The sequence below is a fragment of the Cardiocondyla obscurior genome, linkage group LG10, assembly GCF_019399895.1.
Source record: "Cardiocondyla obscurior isolate alpha-2009 linkage group LG10, Cobs3.1, whole genome shotgun sequence".
Lineage (NCBI taxonomy): Eukaryota > Metazoa > Arthropoda > Insecta > Hymenoptera > Formicidae > Cardiocondyla > Cardiocondyla obscurior.
The window spans coordinates 4930375-4943160 of record NC_091873.1 but is presented as its reverse complement, the minus strand read 5'-3'; the positions used below and the strand labels follow the sequence as shown (position 1 = coordinate 4943160).

Here is a 12786-nt window from a genome sequence, read left to right as displayed (position 1 = left end):
TCGCCGCAGTCGTTCGGATATTAACGCTCGTATCTCGCGCGAAATTATTCCGAGGTAAATTCTGAAATCCAGCACCGTTCCGGCGAAGACTATTCCGTTTTCAGAGACGCGGAGAATTAATGTGCGAAACAGGAAAATCTTAGAATTCTGTGCGCAACTATAATCCTTTGTCTACCTCGTTATTAATCTGAATCTTAACGCGCAAACTTTTGCTTGTACGCAATACAGTGAAGAAATTTTTTAACGAGCTCAATTCTAATTTTAATTTCAATAAAGCTCAGCGTGTAAAATGATTTAAAATTACGTAAAATACAGAAGCAGATAAGAATGTATTTAACAACAATTTTCCTATCAAACTACTTATTAAATAATTATTATAATATTTCTACATTTTCTCCGAACAATTAAAAGCTCGAAACAAAAATTAAAATTAAAAAATTACTTCACGTCTCTCGGCAGAATCTAAATTGACGCAGGATGCGTCTGGACATATGATATTTATTTTATCTTTAATACATAGAACAACGTTATTTATCGCGTGTTCAATCCCTTTATGTATAAGTACGTCGAGAAAATTAATCGCGAAGACGTTTCGAGGTAAGACTTTCTTGAGCGCGTCTTTTGACGTAGGACTATTATCGTTTCTTCCATTCTAATCGTACGGTTCCCAGGCTCGGCTTGGAAAAATGTAGAACACGTTGACGTGGGAGCCAGAAAAGAGAGACGAGAGGATATCGAACCGACGAGGCTTGGGGGGCGGAGTTGCCACGCCGGGTTACCATGGGAACGTGACACTCTCTTTCGGGCTTTCCGAGCTTTTCGAGCTTTTCGAACCATTCGCTCGTGCTAACCATCGTGCGCTATCCGTTTTCGTTGTGCAATGCGTCGGTATATCTAAGTACTAGATTCCCTCTTCGCACAGCGACAAAAAAATTATATTTCTGGTTAAAAATATTAATACTAGCGTGCAACATTAATTTTCCTTTATCAAAATTATTATTAGAAAAATTCTATACGGGTGGGAAATGAATATATGGATTAATATTGAAATATTATTTCTACATTGTGATCTAATATTTCGATATCTTTTTTTTTTCATTTATTTAATTCAGATGTCAACTTTTTAATCTTTGAGAAAGATTATTAGAAAATTAAAAAAGAAAAGAAATTTTAAAAGAATAACAAGAGAACTAATCACGCGCGTATACATTTTTAATGCGTATTACATTATTTACTTTGTAAAATCAAATTTTACAGTTTTCATGATTGCATAAAAGTTTAGCTAAAGAACGCTGCAGACTGAGCGTTTTATGATATTGGATAAAATCCTTTCGAAAATGTGTTGTTATTAATTCTCTTTTTCCCCCATGCCTGGCTCGCGATCTCGCGAAATATTATACCCTAACGAGAATGGAAAAGGATCAAGGGTTAAGAGTTAAAATCCGTGCACTGCGTGTAGTGAAATTACGTGGGACCAGTAGCGCGAAACGCGACGAAAGCCGTCGATGTCGCTCTTCCGATGGCGCGAGATTGCGACTGCCATGCCGGTCCGAGGAGGCAAGGACTCCGAGGTCGAGGAACGTAGCGAGTTTAATTTCGTTGAGTGCACCCCCGATCCGGTTGTCCTCCGCCCGCGTGAACACGCGTGCACGCGTGCACGTGCACGCAAAAACCGTAGTACGTGTACACTCGCGTACGCTCGCGAGCTTAGCTCTTCGCAAAAGAATCGAAGCGAACGTATATGTATATGCAACACGTGAGTGTGCGCCAACAATGCTTATACGAATGTCCACGCACACTCGTTCGCGATACCGAATAGACCTCTGTAGGTTGCTCGATTACGATTTTAATTAGAAATCTTATTAATCAAGACTGTATGTAGAATATGAACACGATGTAACGTTAGTAAAAATCTTGATTTTTCTTTTATCAATAGGTTGTGTAAAAATAGTGAAAGCCTATAATACCACGATTTGTATTCCACGTTTTAATATCTACTTTATTTTTAATTTAATTTTCTTTTTGATAATTTTAAATATATATTTTTCACGTTTAATAAACGATGTTGAAAAATGCCCAGCAATGCGCAAGCGATACCTCAGATCTGTATACCGTTAATGTCTTTAGTGATTTACCCCTAGGCTTAGTATTAAAAAAAAGAATAATTCGCAATCTCTGATGTACGGGCTGTTTTCGCGACCATGTGTTTGAATACGCGTGTATACTGAGCAGAGTAAATTCATACGGACGTGCCGAGTGAATGCAGGCGGAATCATAGACTTGTATGACGATATATGTGGATACATGGGATCAAATATATGTTGGTAGGATCAAGTGTACGTACTACGTACGCAGTACATGCGAGCATATATGCAAACTATTCGCAAATGCTCTTTCCGATGCTGCAAACAATGTGCACGTCATAAATTTTGTGCGTAACGAGCCCCGTTTCGCGACGTAAAATCTAAAAAAAAAAAACCCGATTAATTTTTTACATTTGAAATCGCAGCATATATATGGTCATTTACTTGGCGAACAAAAGCATTCTCTGCAGGATAAAGAGTACTTATAATAATTATTATATAATGTCGGGATCCGTTCATACGCGGAAAATTATTAATCCCACAATCTCGCGGTTATAATTGCGTAATTGTTATTGATTTTTACAGTCGTTGTCGGCGCGGATTTTCCACGTTGAAATTCGTTCTCGGAAAGCTCCCGCGCGCGTATTTTCTATCGGCGACAAAAATAATAATTGTAATAATTTTATATTGATAAAAATAAAGTAAGTCCGCCGCGTAAGAACGCGAGCGTGGACAAGCGGCCGGATTAGATAGCACCCGGGAAGTTGTCTGGGAGCAGTGATTCACCTAGTTATAATAAAAATATGTCTCGCTTTCTAACTTGAACCGGAATCAACCCCTATCGGGAAGGATAGTGGGAGGCGGCGGCGGCGGCCGCATCGACGGTGGTGGCTTAAACCACCCTTGTACACGCCCGGCATTCGAGGGGTAGGTTAGACTTGGGTTGGCCGACCAGCCAGCTCGTGGGCGCCATTATTGACCATCGGTCTTGATTAGCGCTTGATACCATTCCGTTCTGTGTGTTTCTTGCGGAACCTTCGACGCCCGCGGAAGTTCGAACGCGCTTTTTCTCGCACCGCCCCGTCGGTCCTTTCCGCCGCGTTATTAATAACGGGTCGTATAATTTATTACTCACGTTAGACGTAAATGGGTTAAAACATTCGCTCGGGAATTCTCATTTTAAATTGTAATACATTTTTTTTTTTTAATATAAAGAAATATGAACAAGGGTATAAAGAAATTATGTAATAATTTCTTATTTTCCAAAGTAAGATATTATAACTGCTGATTGCAATCACTTGTCCCTTTTTTCATTTTACTAACTTTTGTAGACAACATTCTATAGTAACTTTTATATAGAAAAGCAGTAAAAAATTGATATCGATAACCCTGTTATAGCGTCAGACTTGTATGTACGTGCATGATCGATCTTCCTTCTTTTCGTATCATCTCGTTTATGTTGCGAAATCCGGAAATAAAATACAGTAGTAATATAAAATTTGAAATAGATAACTAAAAATGATATTCCGAACTTCTCAGATTTCTTACAAAAGCAATTAAGTATTAATTTGTTAAATATATTCTCTAAGAATAACATAACAAAAATACAATACCTGACGTAATATTTTAAGTCATTTCTATACTTGTTACATATTTCTTTTTAATAAAAAAAGCATTGCATACGTATATGTGAAATATTTTAAATTATGAAGTAAAATAATTAATTCTTTCGCTCAATATTATAAAACTACAGCCAGATAATATTATGTAAAACATTTAATCATTTAGAAATTGCATGTTAATTTCCGAGGTTACTTTTATCCCTATATCGGTCACCTTCGGCCGCGATTGATTGATCGCGATTTTTTTTTTCTTCGACGGAGAGGGAGGTCCGTCGCGTCTAAGCAAGATAGTTCCGCTGACTTTAGGGTTCGCCTCATATCGTAAACCATTTCGAAATCTTGCACGAGATCGTAGCTCGGTGCGCGTTACCCACGCCTTGCCGCGAGAACAGGGGGCGCAAAAATATTACGCACGGGGCGCAGGCGTGCCGAGAACGAAACTCCCCCACCGACGGTTCCCCTCTTCGAGGTGATGCTCGAGGTGGCGGCGGCGGTCTCGGTGGTGGCCGAGGACGCCGGGTAGGGTGGCAACCTCTCCGATAGCTGCGTTCGCGATTTCGGATAGCACGTCCGATAGCCGACCACCTCCACTTTCCGCGTCCTTCGTGCCCTCCGAGAGCCGGGTTCCTGCTAGCCGGTGTACTACGCCGCGTCGAGACCGACCCCATAGTACCGCGGCACCTGCTAATCAAATTGCACATTCCACGATCGCGTCGCTCGACCCCCGGCCGAATAATCGCGAGTCTGTGACAGAACTCGCCAGTGTCGATAAGCTCTGCCCCGAGGTGAAACTCGGATTGTGCAACCCGACGATCGCCGTACTCGGACCGATGGATTGTTACCGCCGATATACCCCTCGACCGATCAGTATTTACGCTGGGAGGAACGTCGCGCATCGAATAGTTGGGTGAAGACTTATCGTAAAAAAGTCAGGAGGTAAATTCGACATAGTGAAGGATATAGTGAAGAGAGACTCTGAAATAACATCTATGTGCATCGGATATCAGTCTTAATTCGGATAATTAAAAATTTGCGCGATAATCAATTATCCGGTGGACGAAATTTCGGCCTAAACTGCGTTTTCGGGATATCAGCGAGACGCAAAATGCGAGGAAATCGGGGCAAGTGGGAACGATCGGCGACGGTCGTCGAGAAGTGTCGTCGAACGCGCTCGTAGGCCGGCCAAGCCATCGGGACGGGTCCGATGAGAAGAAAAAAACGGGCAGGACAACGTGGCAGGTCGAAGATCGCGATCAGAAGGCCGCGGAATTCGGCGTTTCTTACCGACGGCCGACGAGGCTGACCGCATATTCGGGCCGAATTGCCGAAACAACCGGACGGAGAACGGTGGCCGGCTAGATCGGCCGCGGTCCATCGCGTTTTTCTCCACGTTAGCCGGTCGGACGATTTACGTCGGGCACGACGCGAGATTTACATCGACACGCGCGTAAAAACCGCGCCGTCTCGCTACCGATCGCGGCGCGGGCAACGATTCTGATTCGATGCGGAGGGAATCGCATCCCGCAGGAGAGACTTGGAAACTTGCAGTTTTATCGGCCGTTCGATCGGGTTCTCTCGGCATTGAAAGAAAATCTGAGTCGCTTCGTGGATTCGAGCCGACGTATTACCGATGCGATCGCGCAATCGTGAGAAAAGATTGAAGAAATATTCGCGTAAGAAGTAAACGTAATCGCGCAAACCGTCGGTATCAGAAAAATAAGCATTGTGCGACCGCGACGATGAAATGCAGACGGGGCATATCGATTTAACGGTTGGCGAAAGATATGGGGATTACAAAATTTTCCAGAACCGAGAAAGAATATATAACATTGATAATTAACAATTAATTAGAACCAAAGCAAATTGGCGTTAATCAATAGTATAATCTACATTTAAAAGATTATCGTCACCATATTCTAATTAATTAATTTAAAAAATGGCGCAATGAACAAACGTACATTTTTATTTCATTAATCAAAGCTAATTTGTAAATGAAATAGCATGCGGTATTGATTTTCAATAATTTGTCAAATTAAAAAAACGTTGCTATGGTTCTTGAAAATAAAATTAAGTCAACATCTTGAGTAAATGTTTTTGCGTAGTCCCTGATTTACGGAATCTTCTTTCGAAAATAGAGGGTAGAAAGCGAGCTCGCGGCGAATTCGACGTCTAACGAGATCGACGCGATCGATGCTACGTACTCAAGATTACGAGATAAACCGGGTTCCCAGCGATCCGATAAGCGGTTAGCGATCCGTCGGCGATTCTCAGGGGCATCGGCGAGTGCGCGGCTAGCCGTTAGTCCGTACGGATCTTACCGGAAGGCGCGTGGGGCGTCCACGGCGATTTCCGGTCCGATTGAAAGACGTCGGGGCGACTAAATGCCAATCGCGAAAACTGCGAGTCTAATCGAACGACGTGTACCGAATGTTTAATGTGTGACGAGAGAGTGCATTTAAGTGGAAACTGCGAGAAGCCACGACTTCGACTTATGCTCAAAAGATATTCTTGCCTATCTTGGAAAATCGCATACATCCGTCGAATCGAGCGAGAACATTGACAATAAGCGACTTGCAGATGGTACGAGTGTAGGTGGAAACTATTTACAAACAGCCCATTCAAGTCTCGTGCAATGAGCTCGTAAACGAGTCCCGAGCGCAAAGAGCGTATCTTGCGCAAGAGAAGCGTCTTCGTGACTTCCTCGTTTACGAGCAATCGCACGAATTTCACGGCAAAATTGGTCGCAAACGAGACTCTTTTAAGATAAAGCGAATGACAAATACGACGAGCGAACCGAGTCGGCATATTTTCACGCCGAAAGCTACGTGTAATTATTTGTAATAATTATTTGGGCATCTTCTTTATTTGTACGATCGTTGAAGCGCATTTTGAGGACCGAAAAAGATTTCCATCTAGTAGAATGTAAAAACAATTGCTCGCGAGTGTCGTAAGAATTATCTTTTCACGTAATCGGCAACTACATCGTGCAAGTTTAAACAACAGCGAAAGATACAAAGAGCAAATCACCGAAGAGACGCGCCTTCGTTACTTCTCTCGTAACGTGGCGGCTGAGACGTGTTTCCTTTCACTTGAAAAGATAAGAAATTGAACAATCATATTTTGTCTCTAACGAGGAAAGTGCCTTGATGCACGACTAGATATTTGTATGCGCGAAGGAGTTTTGACTTAAAGACATCCTACGAGTAGATAGCACCTCCTGCATTCGCATAAAGTCTTGGTTGAAATATCCGTCAAACAAATAGTCGAAGAAACTATGCGGTCACTCGATCAATTTTTTCTCAGACCAAAAAAACCGTAGGATGCATTTGGCATAAATCACCTTTCAAGTACCTTGAGTGTTCAACGAATTTATATTAGTTCACGCTCGCTGATTCGCAGCCGATCTGAAACGTTGCAGCTTGATAGAGATTGTCGGTATTAAACAGTGGCTCGATCTTACTTCGACTGCATCGCAGACACGCCTCGAAGAAATAGTTAAGCGCAGGGTTCGCCGGATATTGTTCCTCGACGCGATTGCACGAATTCGCTCTTAGACTGGAGCTGTACTTGCCGTACGCACCGCTGCCGGGGGGCGGCGGGATCCTCCCGGCAGTGAGCGGTAGCGGCAGTTCCGGCGGTTGTCGTCCGGTACTGCTGGGTGGCGTCGATTTGTCGATGTCTGCGGCGGTGCAGCCTCCGGTCGCGACGCTACCAACGAACTTGACCAGCAGCGGCCCGATCGCGGCACACAATTCCCTGCATCACACTTCGAGCGGCTTGGCCTTGCCGCTGGGGGCCGCGCCGGGCCCGCCGGTGATGATGCCACGTCCGCCACCGGGTGCCATGCCGCCGCTGGGACCGACGCTGCCGCCGAACCACCAGGACGAGGACCTAGCCGACGCGGCTCCGAATCAAGACGTTCTCCTGGCGCTTCTCGCGAGAAACAAGAATCTCGAAGGTAAGTGCACCCGCGACGTGCACCACGACTCTACAAACAACCTTTCGAAAGCGATCAACTGTCTAGAAAATATTTAGGAACCAATCGTTTTTTCTCACTTATTTATAAAAAGAAAAATCAAGATTGCTAGAAACTCGTGCAAATTTCGTGTGCATACGCAGCGCTGCAGAAGCTATACCGTAGAAAGGTCGCTTTTCTTTTGCGTAAAAATTTCGTTTTTCTTAATACAAGGTATCTATTCTGAAAAGTGATACTTTAGACAAGTTATCATCGTGGCGTTATGATGCATCGTTGCAAATACATATTACACGCCGAGTACCTTTTTTTCTATTACGTTATTATCGATTATTCAATATATACGTCAACGTTAAAAAAAAAAAAAACACATAAATTTGTGTACTTATGAAAGCCATTAATATCCCTTAATGTTTGCGTTGCACTAATTAAAAGAAATATTATATTACAAAATGACCTTCGTAACACTATTATTTAAATCTATATGATCGCGATTTGATATTTTATTAATAACTGTTTATCTTTACGATGCAATTAAATATATCCGAAGAGCGCTTTGGTAAAAATGAACGTTGCTCTCTTTTCACCATTTCTGCTGAGATATGAAATGTAAATATCAAATGCATTGCCAGCGCAAACATTAGACTCCATTTAATTACTACCGCGAGATTTTTCGTTACGTTCGTTGACTCGGAAACTCATCTGCGGTATTTATTCGCGAAGCGCAACTGCCAATTGCACAACGGCAATTACGTTGAAAACAATTTGTACGCCGAAGCGCCGATGATTATAACGGCGAAATTAATAAATGCCTGACAACGGTGCCGGGCATAGTAACTCGATTGCGACTTATTGTTAGCCTCTTCGATTTACGTGTGTCGTTTGACATAATTTCCCCTCTCAATGACGCCGATATCTCGCAATATCAGTTCGCCTTAAAATTCTCGCTTGGTCATTACGCGAACAGTGGCCGCTTTTCGATAATGTTTCCACCGACAATTGATAAGATTATTATTCACATCTAAAAATTCGCTATCGTGCACATGGCAACGTCTTATTGTGTTTCTTTGTCGATTTTATGACGTTATTACTATCCGAAGGCTATATGATATTTTAGCAAAATTTTTTTCAAACAATAATATGTCTTATTGATTCAGGAATTTTGTGAAAAAAAAAATGTGAACGATACAAGGCAGAGCATTATGACGTTATCTAAAAAAAGAACACTTTCACTTTTAGATTTTCTAAATATAAGAATATCGAATAAATATTAATCAGCTGGAGACGATATTAGGTTTTATGGAGCTTCCCTCAACTTTTACTCAACTCGCCTTATATCGTTACTTGCCATTTTCATTCTTCTCTTTCTCCGTCACGCGCACCTCGCCTTGTCCTCTGAGTTATTCATCTAGTCGATCTCGGTGAGTGGAGCAAGGTCGAAGGCTTCCTAAATTATGAATGTCCGCGGCTGGAAGACAACCTCGCGGTGGCAGTAATGCAGAGTCGACGACCGATTTTCCGAATGAATATTCACGAAGGATCGCGCGAGTTTCGCGATAATTAAGTTCGCCACTGGTAAACAGAGACCTGTGACCCCGTAACCCTTTTAGATTCGAGTACGAGCTGTATATCTATTAGAAATCCACGAGCAGGACTGGTAAAATTTTTTTCATCGTCAATCTCAGAGTCTCCCTTCGTTCCTCGATAGAATTAATTCTAAAGCTCATAAGAAGCTATACGTAGGATTTGAAATTCAGGACAACTGATCGGGCAACTGATATATGACCGTAACGTAAGAATTAACGCCCATTATGATAAGGATAGGTTCGGTCGATCATTTCGCGACCCGGGAAACCGATCAACCTCTGGCCGGCTAAGCGTTTCTAGGTAATAAAGAGAGCGGCGGAGTAGTTCGCGGCTCCGCTTTTGTTAAAAGGGCGCGGCGAGGGTGGCGGATATTTTAATAAGGTAAGTGCTGCAAGGCCGGTTGCTATGCCATTGGGGCGGTTTAATCATGTAATGTGTTCGGAGGCTCGGCCGTCCCACAATCGATATACGGTATTGCTTCAGGCACGATGCCGCGCGTACGTACGACGCGCTTAAATCCTACGCCCGACCCAGAGCTCAAGTCGCAACCCGTGGAAACCGCGTTCGAGCCCACGTCAAAGCCTCGGAAGAAAACCGATTTTTGTACCGCTGGACAAAGCGTGACGAACGCCACTCGGCGAGATTCAAAGCAGGGCTTGACCGCTCCGTGTTTCGTATAACGATCGCACGACTACCTGGCACCCTAGATCGCTTACTTTTTATTTATTTATTTTTTTTTATTTTTTTTTTATCACTTTAAATACTTACGCTAGAATGCGATAAGTATAATTTAATCCCTAATCTTAAATAAAATTTATATCTAAAACTGACTTAATCTCAATATTAAATTTAATTATTTTCTTTCGACCCGTGAGAATCGTAACATATACAACGACATAATTTAATTAATTCTAACGAAACGTTTTGATCGGAAAAGGTAAAAGAAACAAAAAATTATGAAAACGAAAAGACAATAAAAACATTTTATTTTAAATGAATTTTAATGACAGCGTTTGTTAATTTCCTTTTAAAATATTTAATGAATATATATCTTATACGCAGAAAGAAAAAGAAAAGAACGCGAAATAAAGAGATTCCTTTCTTTCTTTCTTTCTTCCTTTCTTTTTTTTTCTATGGAAAGATTGTCAGAAACGTACGTTGACAAGGGGCGAAAAGCTCCAATGACGATGTCAACCAACCCCCGAGCGAAATGGTAACCATAGGAAACGACGGCTCATAGCGAATGAGGGCTGGTCGGGACGGGGATGAAAAGAAAATGGCGGACCGGTTACAGGGCAGCGCGTAGGTAGTATTCACGTGTAGAGACGGAGAGAAGTCGGTGGGAAAATGAGGATGAAGGTCGGTACCTTTGTTGCCGACGACGGATCGGCTTTGGTGCTCCGAAAGGGCTGAACCTTAAGGTTCCTACTTCGTATAATCGCGCTCACTAACACGCATTTACTTGTACACGTACACAGGCACGCGTTCCCTTTGTAGGCGCGACGTGCCCGGGATTGTGTACGAGGAACGTCTCCGAGCACAACGCGATAGCCAAAGCCAATGATTGGACGAGTTGATCGCATTACGCGGTCGGGAGAAACTCTTCCCCTTGGGGCTTAAATTCCTCGCGTCACTTTATGATACCGGCGAAGTACAATTCCGGCAGTTTATCCGCCGCGAGACGACGTCCGCACGTCGCTTATTCTAACTTTGCATGTCGAGGGTTTTCAAATGTCTCTTGTTGTTAGATAAATTAAATTTGCAGGTAAAATCTAAATTAGAAAATTAAATGTCGTTGTTTCGTAACGAGACAGTTTGATACTATAGATCATGTATGAAACTGTAGTTTGCGATGACAGAGAACATCTGTATAGAATGGAAATGCCGGCTATTTTTTTCGCGTACTATAATCGCGGCAGTACTTTCCGCCAGCCTTTATTTTTCCCGAAAAAAAAAAGTTACTTAAGTAGGAAAGGAAAATTGCTTTTTAAGTCGAAAGTTTCCGCGGTAACAGCGGTTTGGCTACCTTTTTTTTATGGACCGCGTGAAAACCACCAGAAGTATTCGGGTGGGCTTTTCCTATATTTTCTTCCACCTTCTTCGCTTTCCGTAACACGACTTCGCTCCGAGTGACCACCCGTTGTGATAGATCGAGCTGGTAACGTCGTTAAACGCTGGTTATCGTCCCCTTATTGCCAATCCGCGTCGTTATAAGTCACAATTTCGATCGTATCCACAGAATAGGAATATAAGGGTCCGAAAATTCTTACGTTACTTTTATTTCGCGTAAAAAAAAAAAAAATTAATTTAATTATCCGACAAAACAATTATTACGTTTTCGGTCATTCTTATATTTATGCGCTAAGGAAGCACGGTAAATCAATAATTAAAATAATTAAAACTTTGACACGAAGAAAATTCGACGACGTGCAGCTGGCTCAAAAACAATTCCCGCGTACACGCGCGTGTTCCGCCACCCGCATCGAATTACAACATCTCACCCCGGGGGTATTACGGCATTACGATTTTTTTTTTCTCGCGCGTGGCTAACCCGAGGACAACTCATTTCCGGCTTGAAGGACCGTCTAATCGAGGTTTGATCGATAGCTGTCTTTTTTCAAAACGGCAAAAGAAAACGTTCAAAGATAGTCGTGGGATTATTCAACCATACCGCGACGTGAAGAAATTCAAGTGCATTTACATTTTTAATTCTTTATCTCACTTAATTAATACCATTGCTATATTTAACTTAATTAGGTGTTCGATTACTACTTGAAATTTTCTTTATAAAGTATAATCAATGTCGTTGCATTTGGATAAATTTAAGAAATAAATCTTGCGAATATTATATTGTAATCAGTGTCTCTTAAAAGGCGCAGTGCGAATTAGAACGTCTTAATGTTATTATCAATGAAGGAATTACGTCAAAAGATAGAGATTATTAGTATGTCATTTTGATTGTAAACAGGTAAAGGTGAGCAATTCTTGATAAGATTAAAAACTTCAGTTTTGCTAAAGCGATCGGTGATAAATCTGCTTATAAACTTTCTATCGAAAGGAATAGCCGATTAAGCTTTTAAATTATCACTGAAAATATGGATTTAATTATTTCATTTAACATTTTACTTAATAATCTCTATATAGAATTAAAATAAAAAAATTTACATAAACGACCGAACTTGGAAATTAAATCATCACTTAATGATTTTTAAGTAATTTTGTTTTTTTAAGAATTTTTGATATCAAGTCGCCGATATATTTCGCATGTAAGCGGCGTGTAATTCGAACCGTTACACTAGGATTGAGTTAGCGTATATACGTGGGAACGTAGGCTCGAGGCCTCGGGGTTGTTTTTCTTGGAGGCGTGCTCGTCGATCGCCTATCGCGGAGGGTAAGTTTTTCCATGAAGCGCTACACTAAAAGAGAGAGGTGGTGTTCACTTATACGGCGCCACGTGACTCTTGCAGGACATTGTTCTCCTGTTTGTCGAGAGCATAATCACATGCGTTTCTCTCTCTCT

The 12786-nt window shown here is 41.9% G+C and overlaps 2 protein-coding genes across 3 annotated transcripts in view; one reads left to right on the top strand and one right to left on the bottom strand.

Annotated features, from left to right (window-relative positions):
* Positions 1–12786, bottom strand: part of LOC139106238 (aromatic-L-amino-acid decarboxylase) — a 45002-nt gene that overhangs the window by 17012 nt on the left and 15204 nt on the right. The window lies entirely within an intron of this gene.
* Lim3 (Lim3 homeobox protein) overlaps positions 4248–12786 on the top strand; it is a 36357-nt gene continuing 27818 nt past the window's right edge. The window contains exon 1 of one of the 2 annotated variants that reach the window (XM_070662819.1): positions 4248–7664. In XM_070662819.1, the coding sequence (XP_070518920.1) occupies positions 7382–7664 (283 nt within the window). In that variant the 5' untranslated portion in view covers positions 4248–7381. The remainder of the gene's footprint in view (positions 7665–12786) is intronic. The other variant, XM_070662820.1, reaches the window with a different exon arrangement.